The sequence below is a fragment of the Rana temporaria genome, chromosome 3 (assembly GCF_905171775.1).
Source record: "Rana temporaria chromosome 3, aRanTem1.1, whole genome shotgun sequence".
Lineage (NCBI taxonomy): Eukaryota > Metazoa > Chordata > Amphibia > Anura > Ranidae > Rana > Rana temporaria.
Genome location: NC_053491.1, coordinates 133,920,741 through 133,945,124, shown reverse-complemented (window position 1 = coordinate 133,945,124; position 24,384 = coordinate 133,920,741). Strand labels below are relative to the sequence as shown.

At 38.2% G+C, this 24,384-nt stretch overlaps 1 protein-coding gene across 8 annotated transcripts in view; it reads right to left on the bottom strand.

Annotated features, from left to right (window-relative positions):
- CACNA2D1 (calcium voltage-gated channel auxiliary subunit alpha2delta 1) overlaps positions 1 to 24,384 on the bottom strand; it is an 856,738-nt gene that overhangs the window by 378,201 nt on the left and 454,153 nt on the right. For all 8 annotated transcript variants that reach the window (XM_040343442.1, XM_040343444.1, XM_040343443.1 and 5 more), the window contains one exon: positions 1,727 to 1,856. In XM_040343442.1, coding sequence (XP_040199376.1) covers positions 1,727 to 1,856 — 130 coding nt within the window. The remainder of the gene's footprint in view (positions 1 to 1,726; positions 1,857 to 24,384) is intronic.

Here is a 24,384-nt window from a genome sequence, read left to right as displayed (position 1 = left end):
CCCCTCAGGATTCATAACAAACGCTGCACACGTGTAGAATTGGCGGGAATCCAAGTCGGATCTCCCGTCGCTTCTATGACGGCTTTGTCTCTATCGCGGCAAGCCAGCTCGGCGCTGGCTCCCGCGATGGGGCTCGTAGGTGCTCAATCTCGTCGAGAAAGGGAGCGAGATTGACACAATATCGCGTGCACCTACTGTACAGTATTATATAACGACAGAAGAGATGAAAAAGTGTTAATAATATTAATTGCTAACGATACTGGATGCACATTTGGGTGTAATGAATATAGGGGAGTGTGATGTCCTGCTTGAAATATACAGGGCTATTTAATTATTTTTAAACATTACATGTCATTACTGATACCCCATGTTGTGAATAAGAACAGTTAGGTATTTTCTACAATACCTAAAAAATAATGTGCAGTGCCTCTATACAAATATATATATATATATATATATATATATATATATATATATATATATATAAGAAGGCCAGTATGGTGGCCTGAGTTTATGGGAGGAGCCCGGAGGGTATTTAAGCAGCCCACTCACACATGCTCTTTGTCGGTTCAGTGTGCGGTACTACACGTCACTGGGCCGACTCTTCCCAGCTCACCTCATGTCCGTGAGTCTGCGCATTCAATCGCATTCGACACCCTCCCGCCCTTCCCTTTTTCAGGGCACTTCTCAGCATATCCTTCTTCAATTAACTACCCATTACTTACCTTGGGTATGCCCCCTTTTCTTGGCATACTGACCAGACCACCAAGGCACACTTCAGGTCTATTTATGTTGTAAGTCTTGTCGCGTGTTTATGTGATCCACATCTCTCTCTCAGAGGGTAACGACCATAAATATATATATTTATTTATTTATGTAAAGCAATAAAGTCCTTTCAATGTGATGATTTATTGAAAAAATAGTTTCAGAATAGCATGTATTCCAATGAGAAAAGGGCATTTGTCCTCTGAGGACATGTCCTTGCACAAAATGCATTAGGGCTGGATTACGCACTGACGTCACACCACCATTTCCAGGGATCAGAATAGGTGGCAATTTTACCCTTGTATGCAGTGTGACGCTTCCCTCTGGCAAAAATTGGGATTTTAGACACTTGGGACCTATCTAGCAGTCGGATGGTTGTATACGATACAAAATTGCAGTGGTGGTGTGTTAAGATTTAAGGTAGAAAGAAGGCTTTCTTTGGACACTGGAAGAAAGCTTTTTTTTTTCTCATTGATATAAAAAAAATATATCATTGGAATTACACTTTTTTGATTTAATATATCATCACAGTTAATAAGATTTCATTGCTTTACATATGATTCATATACATGCATATAGAAGGCAGATAGCAATAGGTCTACATACAAAACCCAACTGAGACATAATGTGCAAAAATGTTTATATATATATATATATATATATATATATATATATATATATATATATATATATATATATATATATATATATATATATATATATATATACATATACACACACATATGCATATATATATATATATATATATATATATATATATATATATATATATATATTAAAACATTTGTGCACATTATGTTTCAGTTTCGTTTTGTATGTAGACCTATTGCTATCTGCCTTCTATATAGCTCTAGCACAGACTTTTTTTTTTTTGCCTTTTCTACAATTTAATAAACATTTGTTTTCTGGAAAAGCTGATAATGAAATTAGGGTTACTTACAGCCTTCGTAAATGTCTGTTGGAATATGTACAGCAGAATGTTGGTAATTTGTTTGTCTCCGAAAGACCGGATCATCGTTAAATACAGGCTTGATTCGTTGACTCAGAGAATCATTCTCAGTCTTCTCTGTCTACAAAAAAAAGAAAATGTAACACATTTAGCTATGTATACACAACATAGAACAATAACATTTTCTGTAGAGGTATGTTGTAATGAGAAAAAAAATTGTCAATAGGTAACACAAAATACAGTGTCCTAAAGACCAACAGCATGGTTGGACACATACTGATGCATTTAAAATTTGGTGTTGGAAACAAAATGTCAGAATATAATGGACAGCAAATAAAAACGAATAAATCCTTTACTAAATTAAGGCCAAACTTTTGCTTGAAACCCAAATGACTAGACTAAAGTTGTGTCATTTTGGACATATTATGAGAATAACTAACAATTGGAAAATACAATTATGTTTGGAAAAGATGAATAGTAAAGAAGCAACAAAACAACTAGCAATAAGATGGCTGGATACAGTCACAGAAATTCTGTGTACACACAATCGGAATTTCTGACAACAAATGTTCGATGGGAGCTTGTTGTCGGAAATTCCGACCATGTGTAGGCTCCATCGGACATTTGCTGTCGTAATTTCCGACAACACAATTTTTTTTTTTCATTCAAATTTAAGTTTATTTTCAATAAAATAAATACATACATTTGTATTAAATTAGAAAGAAATAAGTCAATAGCACGTATAAATATAATAATTTAAATACATTTCAATTCATAATAATCATTCCTGTCTTTTTAACTGCCACTTATATCTATCCATCCTATATGCTCTACACCATGTGGTGAAAGTAAGGCAGTTCACATAAGCTAAATTAAAAGACTATTTCAAAGTAATACTTTAAACTTGAAAGAGAAACAGAATATTTTCATATATCAAGGAATTCCTAGGTCTAGCGTTATCACACAATAAGTTATATAAGGGATAAAACTAATTGAGTGTACCAGATTAAATTACTTAGAATAATTAAAGGATAAGATATCCGGAGTGCATCAACCACTCCGACACCCCTAACGGGAACTTTCTGTGTCCAAGAGGTTGAGCAAAACCTCCAATCCTCCCTCCCTCCAATAACTATTACTGGAACTCTCCGATAACCGAAAACAAATTTTCGGAATCCCCATCAAATCGAATTATTTCAAAGGTTTGGTAGAATCCTTCAATTACTTAAACATAAACTTATCTTTTCAAAATAAAACAAACTGAGGACCAAAAATCTTAAGGATTCTATCCCCAGAGATAAAATAATGAGATAAAACCTAAGAAGAATCAGAAGAAAAAAAGAAAGAGTGACAAAAGACAAGAGAGGAAGTGAAAAAAGAAAGCCAGAAGAAAATCAGGAGAGATAGAAAATTAGCCTGCCTGCCATCTACCAGCATCGTCCAAAAGACACTGATGTCATCAAAACCTTCACGGAGTATAAGTTATCCCCATGTATTCCAACCAAGGTTCCCAGATTTCATAGAAAAGAGTAGACTTATCCAACATGGAGCAGACCCTTTTCTCTTGTTCCATAATCCATGTGACCTTTCTTTTCATATATAGGATGGAAACATTAGTCTTTTTCCATGCAGCTGTGAGTGTAATCCTGGCACCCGTCATAATATATAAGATGAGTTTTCTGGTAACCTTAGAAGTTAGAGGTAACATTCCGTTAAGTAAAGCAATAGTAGGAGATTGATGCAGGTTACAGCCTGTGACTGGTCTGATTATATTGAACACCTTATTCCAGTAACCCCAAATTTTGGGACATTCCCACCAAATATGTATCATAGACCCCAATCCATGGCAGCCTCTGAAACATAGGGGAGAAGTTGTCGGATACATAGAGGTCAGTTTGACGGGAACTAAATACCATCTAGTATAAATTTTTATGTTCGCTTCTATAAGAGAGACGTTCACATAACCTTTAATGGATCTGGTATAATTCTTATACCAGTCCGACAAATCCCATTCGTTATTAAGTTCCTTTTCCCATGCCAGCATATGCGGCAATTTGGTGTCATTAGTAGCAAGTGAATTATATATAATTGAAATATTCCCCTTCCTGGACAAACCCTGATCACATTTACTTTCATAGGGTGTCAAAAGTCCAGATATCGAGTCGTTATCCCATAGGCTTTGAGCGTAGTCATGTAGTTGAGAAAATCTTAGTTTTTCTGAAACAGGAAGGTCTAGCTTGTCAATAAAATGTTGCTCGGGGAGGGGACCCGAACGAGAAAAGAAGCGTCCTATACGATACAACCCCTTATCATGCCACCATTTAAAGGAATCTTTATCAATTTTAGAAGTAAAGAATGGGTCTATGAAAATATTCGATAAAGGCCTACCTTTAGAAATTAGAGAGGGATTGTTCGACAACACAAATTTGATAGCTGGTTCTCAAATTTTCCGACAACAAGTTTTGTTGTCGGAAATTCCGATCATGTGTACACAATTCCGACAAACAAAATTCCACGCATGCTCGGAATCAAGCAGAAGAGCTGCACTGGCTATTGAACTTAATTTTTATCGGCTTGTGTTGTACGTCACCGCGTTCTCGCCGTTCTTAAAATTTCCAACATTTGCGTGACCATGTGTATGCAAGACAAGTTTGAGCCAACATCTGTCGGAAAAAAATCCACAGTTTTGTTGTCTGAATGTCCGATTGTGTGTACGTGGCAAAGGATAAACATGCCAATACAAAGATGGAAGACCCGAATAGGAGAATGATTATTCAGGAAACAATATCTATGTAATTTCCACGAGTCAACATTAACTTGATGACAAATAATAATATTATTATTATTATTAATAATAATAATAATAATAATAATAATAATAATAATAATAATAATAATAATAATGTAAAAAGGGACCAATAGCATATAACATACTACCAAATGTCTACATTTTGTAATTGAACTAATAATACTCATTTTGGTTCAGAAGTTGTGAGTTTTTCTTCTTGAATGAGAGTCTGACAATTAAAGGGGAAAAAAGATGCAATAAGTATCTCACACCAAAATATATAAGAATGGGAAAACAATTACCTCATACCTGTGCAGCAACACCAGAAAACAGTAGGAGAAGCAGACCTGTCCACAAGGACAACCTGCAGTGTCACTAGAAACTGACAACTAGAACCATAGACATGAAATGAGGGGGAGTAACCTTTGTCAGAGAGCTAAGACTGATCATCTTATTAGGGACAGGAACAGGGAAAAAAAATACACAGAGGCTTCAAATCGGGCCTGAATCAACCCCTGGTTGCAGCCTGAGCTTTCTGCTAAGCATCAAACCCCACAATGCTGATTACTTCCTGCCTTGCACACTCAAGTGCACAAGTTTTTGTCCCCCAGAATGAAGACTAAAGATAAGAGGACAAAAAGCAACAACAGTGCCTCTAAATGAAACCACATGGCTGAAAGTAACATCCTAATGTCACCCATGTTAGGGACTGGGTCACTCACCATTTCACAAGAAGAATTGTCAAGCCTTCCTATAAGTGAAGGTCTTACAGCACCATGATGATGTCCAACAGAGTCCAGGTTAAGATACTTACTCACAGTGGAACACCCTAAAGAAGGCTTTGGCAGATCCAGGGAGCTGGAATCAATTCCCAGACTCTTTGTTATTGATTATAGTTTCCCCATTTCTGCAGCCTCTTTTACACACTACATTGCATACATATTCTGTAATGTGTTTTTTTTGTGTCCAAAAACATTTTATTGGAAATGATATAAGTACAAATAAAAGCCAATGAACAAGATAATACAGTGCCGTACAGGATTACAGAGTAGCAATAGAACAATAAGGAGACACTGTATAGTAAGGAGCGTTGGTTTAATGGGTGTCGGTAACCGGCATAACTAGTATCAAAGAGATAAAGAAAAATATAAAATAATTGCAATTTATCAAAGTAGCAAATGCATCATAATAACACAATTAGCTTCAAGTGGTTCTAAAGGCAGAATGTTTTTTTTTTTTTATTATTATCTTAAAGGGTTTGTAAAGGAATTTTTGTTTTATCTTAATAGCTTAATGCAGTGCTGTTTTCATGTCCTCATTGTTCATTTTTGCTCTCAAGTTGCTGTAATTCTTCTCTGATCTCCACACTTCCTGGTTGTCTGTTTCCTGATAACCACAGTGCTGGGAGCTTTCTCTCTGTGGTCACCAACTTCAAGGAGGTGTGATTAATGTGTGTCTAAAACCCCAGGTTCGTTTTGCAAACCATCACTGCTCTGTGGCTCTGTATGCTCTGTACAGCAGAGAGGCAGGAAACAACATGCAAAAACGAAACTACTGTAGGTGATCGCAATATTGTTTCAATCTCGCCCCCTTTCTCAGCGAGATTGACCACCTACGAGCCCTGTCGCGGGAGCCAGCGCCGAGCCGGCTCGCTGCAATGGGAAAAAGCCGTCATAGAAGCGAAGGGATTCCTGCCAATTCTAGCCGCGGCATTTGGTATGAATCATGAGGGGGAACTCCACGCCAGGGGCATACCAGGCCCTTAGGTCTGGTATGGATTATAAGGAGAACCCCCTACGCTGAAAAAACGGCGTGGGGGTCCCCCCACAATCCATACCAGACCCGTATCCAAGCACGCCGCCCGGCCGGTCAGGAAAGGAGTATGGACGAGCCCCCCCCCTGAGCCGTACCAGGCCGCATGCCCTCTACATGGGGGGGTTGGGTGCTCTGGGGCAGGGGGGGGGCGCACCCCAAAGTACCCTGTCCCCATGTTGATAAGGACGCTGTAATGCCAGTCCCCGGAGCATGATGGGACTGTGACGCCATAAGAGGCCTATATAAATAGGTGCGAGACACGTACCTAATTGTTTCATGCTAAAGGAAGTCTCCAGGAACCTCAAAATTATATTGCATCCATTTACAATGGAATTCAATCCATCTACAAAGAAAATTGCACCAATTCAACAATTTGCATGCAGCGGGGGATACACAAATTCACATCGGTTGATGTCAGAGGCTGGTAAGTAGTTATATAAATTCATACAATATGTGATTTCTGATAAAGGGGGCTATACCAGCTTTTCCACAGAATACCATCTATGCATATTTTTGTTGGAAAAGGCAACTTTTTACTTGTGTCCTTATTCAAGTATCTCACCTGTAGCTGTTGTTTGAATAAAGATCTTTTTTATAGCCTGTCCAAACATATTGAAAAAGTTAATTTCCATGGGGTGTACTAAACTTTTTTTTTTTCAAAATAAACCCTTTTGCAGCTCAAACAGCATAATTATTCTAAGCATATTATTATTATTGGAAAAATTGGAAAACTGCGCTAAAAGTACTAGAAACAAAGAAAAGAAAAACTGCAAAACTAAGTCACAGCTATTCAATTGGGAGCTGCGATTAACATGTAAACAATTGGTACAGGAAAAAGCATGGAAAGAAAAATAAGAAAAATAAATTGTGCTGACCCCCTAACCATATGGTATAAATAAAAATGTGAAAAATTCAATCACCGAAAAATGTAAATATACCCCAAATTAGGCCAATATTAAACTAATAAGTGACTTGTGACAAAAAAAATTATAAATAATTATAACAATAATCTTGTGACTACTAAACCAGTGTTGATATGGTTATAACCAATAAATGTGTTACAAAGAAAATCCCTAACAATTGCAGTCCATAAATATTTGATATTAGTAGACGCCAAATAATAAACACCAGTGCTCACTGCAGAACAATTCCATAAACTGTTAATTACCGTGTCCAAAAACGTAATGAATCCTCCACCAATCAGCAGAAATTACTTCTTACCAGCTTGCCATGATCCCCTAGGCATTATAGTCTGGAGTGCCGGCCAGTACACAAAAAAATTGCATGGAGCTTGAGGTGACGGCGTACTGACATCACCTCGAGCTCCATACGATTCCACAGTAGGACAGGTGTCTGTGTTTTGTGTACCGGCCGGCACACCAGACTACAGTATAAGGCCTATTTTCCTGCAACTTTTGTAAGTATTACCAACTTTTTATTAAACATTTTTATACGTTTATTGCACTATGTGGAGCTTCCATTGTCTTTTACATATCGGGTTTACCCACTGATGATTTATGTCCACTATTGGATGAGAATCGGATTTGGTTGGGCTGTTCTCTGGAGTAAGCATCTTGATTACATGCACATAGTGATCCTCTGTCATAGGGGATCATGGCAAGCTGGTAAGAAGTATTTTCTGAATTGAATAGCTGCGACTTGGTTTTGCAGTTTTTCTTTTCTTTGTTTCTAGTACTTTTAGCACAGTTTTCCAATTTTTCCAATAATAATAATAATAATATGTTTATAATAATTATGCTGTTTGAGCAGCTAAAGGGTTTAATTTAAGATTATTGTTATAATGGTAATTGATGTGGGAAAGTAGACGGGAATTTAAATTTAAATAAAACTTTTTTAAAAAACCTTAATAAGTAGAAAAAAGACAGCAGACACTCAGTGGATATTAAAGGCCGCAGTTGTTTATTATTGGTTTAAATAAATAAATAGATAAATAAATAAATAGTGGGTAAAATAAATTAAGATAAATTTAAATATATAAATAAACTTTAGAAAGCCTAGCCACTACAGCTCAGGCTGTGAACACAACAATACCCAACTTCAAAACAATGTACTCATATGAAGCTAAAATCTAAACACACAAACTGAAATCAGCATAAGATAATATACTTTTTTTATTATAAACAGCAATATCCAATAGATTTGTCCCCCTCTGCATAAACGCAAATGTGACCCTACCACATAATAACAGCCGCAACATAAATAAAAAAGGGGTGGGGGAGAACACCACCATTCTTCTGTCCTCTGAGGCGAATGAGCACACTGCCACGGAACCCTCTTTATATAGCCCTAAATCAGCTGGTTTTGGCTAGTTTGAACCTACTTTTGCACGGGCTCTACTTGCGGCCAGAGAGAGGACACCTGTCTGACTAGTTTTAACCTGTATTTTGAGCGGGCTTTTTACAGGTCAAAGAGAGGTCAGCATTGCTCCCCTCAGACCCTTTAGCCCGCTCAAATCCCCCTGAGAGCGTCAGACTCCCCAGGGGGAGTCTTGAAACTTCCCTCCCGCCACTTTCCCATGAGGAAAAGGGGGGCTAAAGACTGCCTTTCCCCTTTTCCTTTCATTTTTGTCACAAGTCACTTATTAGTTTAATATTAGCCTAAATTGGGGTATATTTACTGTACATTTTTTGGTGATTGAATTGTTCTAATTATTATTTATACCACATGGTTAGGGGGTCAGCGTGATTTATTTTTCTTTCCATATTATTATGATATGCTTTTTAAAATATACCATAAGTGACATTTGCTGAAAATATCACTTACTTATTTAATGGAGCAAAATTTATGCTCAGCTTTTATACAAACTCTTGAACCCAATCACTGTTTGCAATTTTGTCAAGATTGGATGGCTCACCTTTTTTCTTCATCTCTGTACATAAAGAACTGACTTGAAGGCAAATTGGATCAGAATGCTTTATACAAAAACATATATATAAAGGATACTCTAAGTGTACAGCTTGTTCTAATCTATGACCTATGATCATTATTTAATGTCTACCAAACCACACATTTCCCTCTCCTGATAAACACAGGTTTATGCTGCAAAACATTCATTAAATATTAAATCATTAATCTGGTGAAACAGCTATTGACTATTTTGCTCAAAAAATTACTGTTTTCATATAGACCTTGGATGTCATTTTCTGAGGTTAGCTACAGATGAGCAGGCTTCTCATTGAAAATTACAGGTAGTGAGATGTCATTCCTAAATGAAATGACACAGGCAGCATCCACCATTCTTACACAATGATACAATGGATGCATAAGAAGTGATTCGCACATACAGTAAAAAAGCTCTATTAAAAACAAAAAACAAAATAATGAAACCTTTGGAAATGTTATGTTTATGATAGACGACATTTCACTAATTGACAAAAAAAATATGTATTACTCCAATGGAAGCCTAATCTTAACCTAGAAAGGAAATGACTGAATTTGCAAACTTGAATACTGCTTGTAAATATCAGGCTTGCATGGTTACACTAAATAAGTCTAAAATGTGATATCTAAACACAAAAGGGCAATACAACTCATAGTTCCTACTTAGTAAGCAAATCATTTTAAGTTGATTGTTAAAATGGAACATAAGGGGAGGGGACTAGCAAACAGTCAATACTTAATGCAGAAGGGACATGTCTCTTCTGTATTAAAGTTTCTTGCCTGTATGTCCACCCCATACACAGAGCTGTGCTTGCACAGCTCAGTGTACAGTTTTAGCTAATGTTGAGGTGTATGAACTCCCACGCATGATCTCATCTTGGCAATGCAAAGATGCATGAACTCCCACGCAAATGGCCAAAGATTGGTACCTGGAAGCAGAGTGGTCAAAAATGTCAGTGGCCAGCGGGGAGCTCTGAGATGCAATGCTAGAAAGAAAGTAAGTACAGTTCTGCTTTAATATACCCTTTGTCATACTTGCCAAAGTAAAAAATATATATATATTATTCAAAACCTCACCATGATAAATTAACCACTTCAGCCCCTGAGGATTTACCCCCTTAATGACCAGGCCATTTTTTGTGATACTGACAATTGCGCAGTCGTGCAATGTTGTACCCAGACAAAAAAAAGAATGATAATTTTGCAAAAAATAAAATAAAACAAGATTTTTTACTTTCTGCTACAATAGATATTCAAATAATTGTTTATATATATGTACCGCAGCAGTACCCCCTAGGTTTATAGCACCAATAGCGCGAGAGCTTCTTCATTTCATGACCGCGCAATTGTCATTCAAAGTGCAACAGCGCTGAAAGCTAAAAATTGATCTGGGTTAAGGTGGTTAAGGAAATACAACTCCCTGAGCTAACAGTGTGCAGTAAAATCAGAACTTCAGAAGGTTTTACCCCATCAATGAACAAGCCATTTTTTTTGCGTTACGGCACTGTGTTATTTTACCTGACAATTGTGCGGTCATGTGACGCTGTACCAAAATAAAATGTACCATACATACTCGAGTATAAGCCGAGTTTTATCAGCCCTTTTTTAGGGCTGAAAAATACCTCCTCGGCTTATACTCGAGTCAGTGTACCTGAAGGGCTGTGAGCGTCCATTGTTTAAAAGTCACGGCTTCCCCCTGGTCACTTCCATGATAGGCGTTTCCCAGCAGACACTGTGTTCAGTGTTCCGTCAATCATGGGTGTCTTTTCATCCTCGGACAAGAGAACGTCCGTAATAGGCGGAACACTGAACACAGTGTCTACTGGGAAACCGAGTCCGAGAATGAGAAGACGTCCGTGATAGGCTGCTGAGAAACACCTATTACGGAACGGGACCAGGAGGAGACCATGACTATTAAACAATGAATGGATCCCTGCAGCCTGTCAAAAATTTCCGGTACACTGACTCAGGCACAGGGAGGCTGCAATGGGCACAGTGGCAATGGGCACAGCGAAGTGGTAATGGGCACAGTGGCAATGCGCACAATGAGGTGGCAATGGGCACAGTGAGGTTGGGCACAATGAGGTGGCAATGGGCACAGCAAGGTGGTAATGGGCACAGTGGCAATGGGCACAATGAGGTGGCAATGGGCACAGTGAGGTTGGGCACAGTGAGGTGGCAGTGGGAACAGTCAGTGAGGTGGCAATGGGCACAGTGAGGTTAGGCACAGTGAAGCTGCAATGGGCACAATGAGGCTGCAATGGGCACAGTGAGGCATGCAAATGGGCATTGTTGACCCTCTTTTATGCTTACAGTGGCTGCTGCATTTTCACCCTAGGTTTATACTCAAGTCAATAAGTTTTCCCAGTTTTTTGGGGTAAAATTAGGTACCTCAGCTTATACTTGGGTCAGCTTATACTTGAGTATATACGGTAGGTAATTTTGTTCCCACAAATAGAGATTGCTTTTGGTGGCATTTGATTAACTCTGCAGTTTTTATTTTTTGTGCTATAAACAAAATAAGATTAACAATTTTGAAAAAAATATATATATTTTTTTACTTTCTGATATAAAAGCCATCAAATATTTTTTTTAAAAAAAAACATTAATTTCTTCATCAATTTAGGCCAATGTGTACTGTATTATGTTACATATTTTTGGTAAAAAAAATCCCAATAAAAAACATTTTTATTGGTTTGCACAAAAGTTATCATGTCTACAAACTATGAGATATTTTTATGGCATTTTTATTTATTTATTTTTTTACTAGTAATGGCGGTGATCAGCAATTTTTAGCGGGACTGTGACATTGCAGCGGACAAATCAGACACCTAACTGACACTATTTTGGGAACCAGTGACATTATTACAGTGATCAGTGCTAAAAATATGCACTGTTACTGTACTAATGACACGGGCAGGGAAGAGGTTAACATCAGGAGTGATCAAAGGGTTAAGTGTGTCTCTAGAGGGTACTTGCTAACTGTATAGGGGATTGTCTGACTGGATTAAGACAGAGATCCATGTTCCTGCTTAGTAGGAGCACAGGGCATGCATCTTCGTCCCTATCAGAAATGCAATCTACCTTGTTTACATAGGCAGATTGCCATTCTGCCTCGCTTGGGAACGATCGCGAATGGCCGGTGGATCTGCTGATTGGACCCCTCTGCCGACCTGCCGCAGTAAATCTGCAGTGGGCGGTCGGCAAGTTGTTACTAAGTTTTGGAGAGTATAAAAGAAAACTGAAATGTTTTATGCTATTGTCAGAGATATACATCTAGCAGGCAAAATGTTACAGGATAAATCATCTGATTGCTATGTTTTTATAACAGATTGTCCTGTTTTATAGCAAGCTTGAACATTTTCCGAAAATATAATCCTCAGCTATAGTGAAAACAATTAAAATAAAACTGTAACCAATTTCTCTTGTGAGGCACACACTGAGATTCCATAAAAATGACAGAGACAATTCCCATAGGATGATGGTTTTAGGATTTATTTTTCATCTATTCAGTCAGCTCTTACTTATTGGATTATATACTTACTTTACACAGACGACAAGAGAAAGATGATATTATAGGTATGAGATTTATCACATGGTAACCGAGTATTCTGAAAATTCTGAACATCATATCGTAACTATGCCATATGCAAGGTTACTAAGCATTTTCATCTATATTAACTGCACTGAGTAAAGGAGCATGTGAAAGGCTTGTTACTGCAACTTACAGTATGTAATGAATGATTGTTCAGTGTTTTCATTGATCATACCATAAAATGGTAGAACTACTGACCTCCTAACCACTAACTAGAGAGGGTGGGATAATTAAAGGTGGAACCTCCAAACTGTCATCTTACTTCATTTACATGTTACCATTCCTTTGGGCTTCCAGTTTAAATGATCTCTTTATGCTCTCCAAGATCCAGCTGATCTCAAATCAAATAACAAAAAAGACTGTGCTAAACAAATAAAAATAATAACATCAATAAAGATCAAAGGCAGCAATAAAAAAAAAAAAAAACTGTGCCAATGGAATAGACCAGCAACAGGGTGCCAGTACTTAATAAAATAATAAAGTCTCTGAACCCCAAATAAAGGATTAAATGGGAGTAGATACAATAAATAGATACAGTCCCAAGTAGTAATAAAGGGATCAAGGTGGACCCCACGAGCAGGATGAACAAACACCACCGTGAGAATGACTTCTTGCGAGAAAAATGTGATCTCAAATCATGCCACTCCACCAAATGGCATTTAACATAATTTGTTTTATACTCATAATCAGAGTGCATAAGATAAATACTGAGCCACACAGGAACAGAAATTATAGTACATCTAAGATTTGTCGGTTTTGCACAGCAAACTATTGTTAAAAAGTGTATCTATGGTAAAAATTAGGATCGTGGCCCGGATTCACGTAGATGCGCGTATCTTTGTGCGGCGCAACTTTTACAGGCAAGTGCTGTATTCTCAAAAGAAAGTTGCGGTGGCGTAGCGTAAATAGGCCAGTGTAAGCCCGCCTAATTCAAATGTGGTAGATGTGGGCGTGTGTTATTTAAATTGTATGTGACCCCACGTAAATGACGCTTTTTACGAACGGCGCATGCGCCGTCCGTAAAAGTATCCCAGTGCGCATGCTCCAAATTAACCCGCAAGAAGCCAATGCTTTCGGCGTGAACGTAAATGACGCCCAGCCCTATTCGCGAACGACTTACGCAAACAACGTAAATTATTCAAAATTCGACGCGGGAACGACGTCCATACTTAACATTGGTACGCCGCATATAGCAGGGGTAACTTTACGCCGGGAAAAGCCTAACGTAAACGGCATATCTGTACTGCGTCGGCCGGGTGTACGTTCGTGAATTCACGTATCTTGCTGATTTACATATTTCTAGGCGTAAATCAGCGTACACGCCCCTAGCGGCCAGCGTAAATATGCAGTTAAGATCAGACGGCGTAAGAGACTTACGCCGGTCGGATCTAATAGAAATCTATGCGCAACTGATTCTAAGAATCAGGCGCATAAATACGACGGCTCAGACTCAGAGATACGACGGCGTATCTGGAGATAGGCCGTCGTATCTCCTTTGAGAATTTGCGCCCTTATATTCATCTTATATTCATTTTGTTTTCATTTCATTCATTGTATTTATAGAATGTCTTGCCTAATCCTGTCAATCTACATGATCTTGAAGTTTGTAAACTTACTTTTTGAAGAATCCTACATATTTACTTCCTTGAATTCTGTGACTATGCACTGCTGTGCAACACATTTCATAGAGCCTGCTTTCTGAACTATGTAGCTGCTAAGAGGGAGAGTTCAGGAGATGGAATCAGTACAGAAATCACTGTTTGGCTGGCAGCAAAGTACCATAGGACATGTAATCCTTAGAAATAGAAAGGAACCCAAAAGAAAAAGCTGCAAAGTGAACACAGAGATGTTTCAATAAGCTCATAGTGGATTGTATTTTATGATTGCAATGCCAATGACATAAATTAAAGTGTATGCTTGACTGTAGAGCTCCTTCAAGTAGCTATGCTTTATTAAATATGACTTGAGAGCTATCCACTCAGAGTAGAGTACTGCTACCCAAGATTTTATCATCCAGTATGATCAAAATGAATGCACTGTGGCTGATTTAGTAAAGTAATGCCAGTTTACTTTGCAAAATGAATTTCCACTAATTCAGCAGAAATAGTGTGAGGTAATGCAACAATTGTGCTGGGAATTCTAAGATAGTAATCGGAGCAGTTGGGACTGGCAAGTGGCAGGAGGCTTTGGAAAATGAAGGTGGGAGAGGCAACTAGAGTAATAGGCAAGAATACACATGCAGCATCAGCCCCAAACTTCTCACACTGGCTCACCCTTGAACCTGTGGTTGGAGCTTGTCCCTACCTCTTGCCTCTGCCTACTGCAAGGCTGACAGTCTTTGCCATTCTCCTGCCTTTAACATTTCCTCTTCCTGATAGTTTTAGTATATGAGGGCGATTTTTCCCAACATTTAATTCACTATAAAGAGAATCACAGCTGGAAATATGTGATGTGATGTGAAAACTATGTACAATAACACTATACAATCACCACACAAAAACTGTTTTAGTAATTAGATTTATCACACAATGATCATATGACAATCTCAAAGTACACTGTCCATCTGAAGGCATTAGTGACAACAGTCTGAACTTCTACTCATTGTAGTGTTGTTCTATCTCTATAATTATAATTGAAAAAAAATGTAGCTGTTCTTATTATCAATCAAGGTAATATAATGACTGACGTCCTGCTGGGGACACAGAAGAACACGCCGCTGTAAGTTGCCTAACTTCCAGTCTTTCGTACTCTATCCCACCACACTTTCCCTAAAAGTAGTAACAACCTCTCCTTACACTGCCATCTGTCTGAGCCACAGTGAGGAGTGATAAACAATGGGAGGAGGTGCCCCTAATCCCAGGTAGGATATCACATTTACAGTGCTTCTACTTTGTCAATAAGAAGGTAGCAGAAGACTTTTCAAATGAGCAAAAAAAAAAAAAAGATCATTTAGATGCACATCCAAAATTAGGTGAAAGTGAGGCGCTCAATACACATTTTCTGTAGGTATGTCAAATTATCACTTGCACCCAATATCTCAGGTTCAGCAGCGCTTCACAAAGTAGGAACCCATGTCACCCAGAATTGAGAATCCACATAGAGGCAGACTAATAAGAGTACCAATCAAATGTCCAATTTCTTATAATGATAAAATCAGTTATTAGCTAACACATTTCAGGGTTCGAACAAATCCACCCCCCCCCCCCGGTATAAAATAGACAAATACATATAAGTTTTTATTTGAGGGCTCGTCAAAAAGTTCCCACACATTTGTTTTAGCTCTATTAAATATAAAAACATGCAGAAACTTTTTGAATAGTTATACTTAGAAGCCATATAAATAATAAACATGAATCTTAACACAAGATGAACCTAGAGCGTACTGGAAATAAATACACATACAATAAGTAACATAGAACCCAGATATAAATCTCAGAATTCCCACAAGTTCACTGAGATTTATCATTGAAAACAACAGCACATCCAGCCTTTGTCATATTATTGAAAAACACGGCCAAGCAAACAAACAGTAAATGATGAGAAGTAAACAAAACCTTAAACACAAGATAGTCAAGAGATGTTAACACGTTATCAATTGAGAACTAATAACACAGACAATAAATACATGAAAGAATAATACCATTATAATGTTGCAATAATGTGTGACATATATTAAATTTATCAAGACATAACATCAATATAAACCATAACAAGCAGTGCAAAGAACTAATGATTATCAGCTTAAAAGGTTTAGATATTAATAAAATTGTAACTCTGGTTTAATATGGTGGGACACTTAAAGCCTAATGCCTCGTACACATGACCGGTTTTCCTGTCGGGAAAACTGCCATGACAGCTTTTGGCCAGGAAAACCGGATGTGTGTATGCTCCGTCGCAGTTTTCCATGTCGGGAAAACTGCCGGGAATCCCGGCGGGAAAAATGAGAACATGTTCTCATTTTTCCCGCCGGGATTCCGGGCGTTTTTTAAGCCGGGAGTTTACCTATGGGGAAAACCTGCGGTGGAGCACACACACAGCCGGGTTTCCTGACCAAAGCTCTCATGGCAGTTTTCCTGCCTTGTACCCCTGGCCGTGTGTAGGGGGAAAAAGCTACCGAGCAGGTTCGGGTTTTCCCGTTTGACTTTTTACCATCTGGAAAACCGTTTGTGTTTACAAGGCATTCGCTTTGTTTTGTTTTTAATCAGCAAAAGGAACAGTAATTGCCTTTAATGAGAAATCTCCCTTGTGCTGATACCAGCTGTCTTAGTTGAAATCCTCTGTCCCAGCTCTGTGGGGATTAAAGTGGTTGTAAACCCAGTTACATTACTTTTACCTACAGGTAAGATTATAATAAGGTTTATCTGTAGGTACTTGAAATATCTCCTAAACCTACATGGTTTAGGAGATATTTACCATATATGCTTGTGGCAACGTGATTGTTGCATGCACACTGAAGAAACGACATGCTTGTGCCTTTTCTAAAAAAAACTGTGCCATGACCAGCCCCAGAAGGAAGAGGGATGAAGATGGATGTGACCACCAGTGGGGACACTGTGGGCTTCGCGTGCAGGTAAGTGCCGCCACATAATGGGCTAGTATGCGATGCATATTAGTCAATTATGCTTTTACTTTGCAGGGATCAACAGAGGAAATAAAGCCATCAGGGTTTACTTCCTCATTAATACAAGTGCTTGGCCTGCCAAGAGTGCCAACTATGCCCGCTCTTTCCACCCCATTCCTCAGTTTACAGAAACAGTACTAAAGTTTCATGGGATGAAAAGTGTCCTATGCATGGAGGATGGGCGGTTGAATTAATGGTCTGCCTTTAGTGGGTCAGGAAGGAAAAATATGACAAAGGTGGAGGATGGAAAACTAATTTTAAACCATTGGAATACGTTGGTGCAGAATTACAAACATGTTGGTGCTGCCCTTTACACAGGGAATACCAGATATGTTGCTTTTAAATTAACTTATTAAAAGTTAGTGTATCTGAAAATTATGTATGTTATGACACTTTACAAGTGAGCATCATTAGTTCCCTACACTACTTGTTTTGGTTTATACTGATGTCATGTCTTGCTAATGTTATCATACATGGCACACTCTGTTGCAACATTATGATGGTATTTTTCTTTCATGTATTTATAGTTTGCATTACCAGTTTTCTATTGATCCACTTTAAACTCCCATGATTAATTCCTATCATGTACTTAATGTTTCATTCCCCCATAACTGTAGTTTACATTTGCTTGGCAGTGTAGGGGCTGACTGTGCTGTTTTTTGTTTTTAATTAGAATTATAGTGAATGTTGCTTGGTATTATATTATTATTATTACATTTATTATAATTGTTTTATTTATGTATTTTTATATATACAGTGGGGATCGAAAGTTTGGGCACCCCAGGTAAAAATTTGTATTAATGTGCATAACGAAGCCAAGAAAAAATGGAAAAATCACCAAAAGGCATCAAATTACAGATTTGATATTCTTATAATATGTCAAAAAAGTTAGATTTTATTTCCATCATTTACACTTTCAAAATTACAGGAAACAAAAAAATGGTGTCTGCAAAAATTTGGGCACCCTGCAGAGTTAATATTTTGTACTGCCCCCTTTGGCAAGTATCACAGCTTGTAAACACTTTTTGTAGCCAGCCAAGAGTCTTTCAATTCTTGTTTGAGGTATCTTTGCCCATTCTTCCTTACAAAAGTCTTCCAGTTCTTTGAGATCTCTGGGCTGTCTGACACGCACTGCTCTTTTAAGGTCTATCCATAGATTTTCAATTATGTTGAGGTCAGGAGATTGTGAAGGCCATGGCAAAACCTTCAGTTTACGCCTCTTGATGTAATCCCCCGTGTATTTTGAGGTGTGTTTAGGATCATTATCCATTTGTAGAAGCCATCCTCTCTTTAACTTCAGCTTTTTCACAGATGGCATCAAGTTACCATCCAAAATTTGCTGAAATTTTATTGAATCCATTTTCCTTCTACTCGTGAAATGTTCCCTGTGCCACTGGCTGCAATACAACCCCAAAGCATGATTGATATACCCCCATGCTAAACAGTTGGACAGAGGTTCTTTTCATTAAATTCTGTGTCCTTCTCCAAACGTACCTTTGCTCATTCTGGCCAAAAAGTTCTATTTTAACCTCATCGATCCACAGAACTTGTTTCCAAAATGCATCAGGCTTGTATATGTTCATTTGCAAAGTTCAAACGCTGATTTTTGTGGTGAGGACGTAGAAGAAGTTTTCTTCTGATGACTCTTCCATGAAGACCATATTTGTACAAGTATCTCTTTATAGTGGAATAGTGTACCACAACTCCAGTGTGCCAGATCTTTCTGGAGGGATTGTGCAGTCAAACGTGGGTTTTGAATTGCTTTTCTCACAATCCTGCAAGCTGTTCTGTCTGATATTTTTCTTGGTCTTCCAGATCTTGCTTTAACTTCCACTGTTCCTGATGACTGCCATTTTTTAATTACATTCCAAACAGAGGATATTGACATCTGAAAACGCTTTGCTATCTTCTTATAGCCTTCTCCAGTTTTGTGAGTGTCAACTATTTTCAGTTTCAGTTTTCTAGACAACTGCTTAGAAGAACCCATGGTGCTGATTGTTGGGGCAAAGTCAGATGAGTCTGGGCATTAAAACCTTTGAGATTGACATCACCTGGTCTTCCCAGACGATGATTAAGAACAATCCATGACACTGGCAGGTCTCAGCTTTGCAAAGGGGGCAGTGGATGCTATAAATTCTGCAGGGTGCCCAAACTTTTGCAGACGCCATTTTTTTTGTTTTCTGTAATTTTGAAAGTGTAAGTTATGGAAATAAAATCTAACTTTTTTTGACATATTATATGAATGTCTAATCTGTAATTTGATGCCTTTTGGAGATTTTTTCCATCTTTCCTTGGCTTCGTTATGCACATTAATACAAATTTTTACCTGGGGGTGCCCAAACTTTCGATCCCCACTGTATATATATATATATATATATATATATATATATATATATATTTGTATTCCAAATACCTTTTAGGTTTTAATTAAACATATGGCTTTCAAGTATAATACATGTAAATGGAAGTTATCTAGATATCTATACTTTTATGTATATATATATATATATATATATATATATATATATATATATATATATATATATATATATATATATATATATATATATATATATATACAGTACAGACCAAAAGTTTGGACACACCTTCTTATTCAAAGAGTTGTCTTTATTTTCATGACTATGAAAATTGAAGATTCACACTGAAGGCATCAAAACTATGAATTAACACATGTGGAATTATACATAACAAAAAAGTGTGAAACAACTGAAAATATATTTCATATTCTAGGTTGTTCAAAGTAGCCACCTTTTGCAGCAGACACATCTCTAGAACTGTTAAGAGGAGACTGTGTGAATCAGGCCTTCATGGCAGAATATCTGCTAGGAAACCACTGCTAAAGAAAGGCAACAAGCAGAAGAGACTTGTTTGGGCTAAAGAACACAAGAAATGGACATTAGACCAGTGGAAATCTGTGCTTTGGTCTGATGAGTCCAAACTTGAGATCTTTGGTTCCATCCCCTGTGTCTTTGTGCGACGCAGAAAAGGTGAACGGATGCACTCTACATGCCTGGTTCCCACCGTGAAGCATGGAGGAGGTGGTGTGATGGTGTGGGGGTGCTTTGCTGGTGACACTGTTGGGGATTTAATCAAAATTGAAGGCATACTGAACCAGCATGGCTACCACAGCATCTTGCAGCGGCATGCTATTCCATCCGGTTTGCGTTGGACCATCATTTATTTTTCAACAGGACAATGACCCCAAACACACCTCCAGGCTGTGTAAGGGCTATTTGACCAAGAAGGAGAGTGATGGGTGCTACGCCAGGTGACTACCTCTTGAAGCTCATCAAGAGAATGCCAAGAGTGTGCAAAGCAGTAATCAAAGCAAAATGTGGCTACTTTGAAGAACCTAGAATATGAAATATATTTTCAGTTGTTTCACACGTTTTTGTTATGTATAATTCCACATGTGTTAATTCATAGTTTTGATGCCTTCAGTGTGAATCTACAATTTTCATAGTCATGAAAATAAAGAAAACTATTTGAATGAGAAGGTGTGTCCAAACTTTTGGTCTGTACTATATATATATATATAGTCTCTATTAGCCCCACATAAGGGGTAGTGTTTTTGACTCCTGAAATGTGTTGGTGATTTGATATTTTTTCTGCTGTGAACTGTTTTTTCCATTAAAAGATATTAGACTCTTGGGCATATAATGTCTCAGATCGTATTAGTCTGTCTGAACATTGTGATTGCTTTACAATCCTACTAGAAGTTTTTTCTAAATTTGTACTGGGTGCTGGTTAAGTTAATGAAGAACAACAAATGACATACGGTAATTTGACTTAATGGCTCATTTTGAAGTGGAAACTTAATGGTACTTCCTGACAACTGTGGGCATTTGTTGGTAGCAGTCAGTAGTTGGTTTAAAATTAGCTGTTTTACTTTCCAGACAATTCTGTGCACACTAGAGGGTGAGAGAAACTGGCAAACAAAACACAAATAAAAACTCAAATAGTTTCTAACTACAGTGCAAGGCAATTTGGAGTGACAAAATTACTTCCAAACCATCCAGAGCCACATATGACATTTGTTGTGAGGGGAGTTGAAAAATCAGAAAACAGCATTATTGCAGCAGTGTGCATTGAGCAGAAAGAAATCAATAAGCAGTAGGAAGATTGGATCCTAGAGAATAGAAGAGATAATTAAAGTAACATGGATCACAACCAATCATAACCAAAAGTTGAACAATCTGGAAATGAAAGAAACAGCTAATGAGAGTGAAAGTTCAATTGTAAACAGCATATGTGTAAGGCAGTTTCAGGAAATTGTCAAATATGTTATAAAAATGAATGTTCCAGCATTGCAGAACCATTTTAATAACTATAGTAAAATACACACAAAAAAAAAAAAACTTTTTTGACTATGGTTATTTTAACTGATAATACATATCTCCTAAGACCCCTTTCACACTGGTGCTGCCCAAAGCATCGGCCGTAAAATAGTGGTAAAACGCCGCAATTTTACCATCGGATTTGTGAGCGGTGAGTTCACCACTGCTAATGCACTCCAAGGAAGCTGCTGGCAGCATGGGCGTCTTCTGGAATTTTTTCAGAGGGGGGGGGGCGCTTCGGCAGTGGCGATACACAGTCATTTAACCCTTTCTTCAATCGCTAGCGGGGGTTAAAAGTGCCCCCCCACGTTAAAATGTAAAAACACCCCACTGTGCCCCCTGCATCTCTCAATGTCTCTTCATCACTACTGTGTACTCCCTCTCCACAACTGCACCCCTTTACATTACACAGCACCCTGCACCACTGAACCCCTTTACATTACACAGCACCCTGCATCACTGGACCCCTTTACATTACACAGCACCCTGGACCCCTTTACATTACACAGCACCCTGCATCACTGGACCCCTTTAGGTTACACAGCACCTTGCACCACTGAACCCCTTACATTACACAGTACCCTGCACCTCTTTACATTACACAGCACCCTGGACCCCTTTACATTACACAGCAACCTGCATCACTGGAACCCTTTACATTACACAGCACCCTGCACTTCTGGACCCATTTACATTACACAGCACCCTGCACCCCTTTACATTACACAGCACCCTGCACCTCTGGACCCCTGTGCAGGACATTAATACATGAGTTACCATGACCAGTGCAGGACATTTACCCCCCCCCCCGCCATGCTGCATATTAAAAAAATCACAGACAATAATCACAGTTAACAATCTTCAGACTGCTTCATTCCATATGGCATGATACTGTAGTGGATGTGATAAAAATAGTCAAACTAAGATAATGAAATGCCTATTTCAATGCACAAACACATGCTTTATATCACATATGATCATATATATATATATAACGTATGCAAATAGGTTATTGATTGCTATAGGAATAATCACATATAATCGTAATGCATAATTTACCCCTTTGCTAATATAATGTTGTATTTCAGAGATGCATCACATGGTTTATCAGAACAGGAACTCAGTCTGCAAAAAACAACTATTTTAGGACAGCGGGAAAGTCCCTAAGAACCACAGAACCAGACAGATGCCAGACGCCAGGACGTCACAAGAATAATATTACATATTAATGAATATTAATGAGCATGATCGTGTGTTCGGTCATGCGCTCTTGAATGCACTTGTAATCCATATAAAAACACACGGCTTGCAATAAAAAAGCAGAAGTAACGGTCTTCACCCTGAGACACAAGTCTGAGTGTAGATTATTTACTTTAGTTTGTACGAACGCTTCTTATCTAATTTGGCTCAGGAAGCAGATATCAGACACTCCGTGCATTTGGCTCGGGTCCAAGACAATTGACGCCCATCGTGGGCCTTCGGGCTTCCTGATTCGGGCCAAGCCGATCGAGGAATACAGTCTGAACATTTTTGTTAATTTGCGGCATGGCGGCGGGGGGGGGGGGGGGGTAAATATCCTGCACACACATATATATATATATATATATATATATATATATATATATATATATATATATATATATATATATATATATATATATATATATATATATATATGTGTGTGTGTGTGCAGGATATTTACCCCCCCCCCCGCCGCCATGCCGCAAATTAACAAAAATGTATATAAGGGAAGTCAGTAAAAGCAGGCTGGCTTCGCAGTGCAGTAATGTGCACATTGGCACACTTTGCATGTATTAATGTTTGCACTGACATTTTTATTTTAATGGCTCCCTGATGCACTAAAGGAACACACCTGCATTGTAGCACCCCACAATGCATGGTAATACACTACAGGGTGTTGTGGTGAACTGATTCAGAAAACATAGCGCAGGTGCATTTTCTGGTCCAATGTGGTGCATTGCCATCAAAAACAAATGCATGAACTACCTTAAAGCTGTGCATGTTAAGATGTTTGCATTTCTGCACTAGACTAGAAAAGTCTGAATGGAGCCCTAGGTATTGACCCAGAACAAACGTTCAGGAAATGAAGACAGTGAAGTGAAAACTCTCATCTGCATACTCATGTTACCTTACTCCTTTGCTTATTCTTGGATGTTTTTACCTGTATTAATATAGTTTTTCTAATAAAGTTTTTTTTTTTCAGTGAGTGCAGCCTCCGGACTTCCATTTCATTAATACTATCTCCAGTGTTATCCACAGTGACCTGTAAATGAACCCCTCACCTCCTTTATCCTGCACATCTTAACATTAACCCCTTCATCTCTATGCTGCCACTATACGTGACCACTATATTAACATTCTCCTTGCTCTTTGTATGAGCTGTACATTAATGTACCTAATGTACAATTCTCAAGCTCCATGGTTAAACCACTCAGTACTAGCATGTTTCCTCATTTCCTTAAAAATCTGGCAAAAAAAGAGAAAAACAAATGGAGTCTCTCCTTTCCAAGAAAGGGTCATTGTTGGGGGTTTGTACAAAAAAAACTGCTG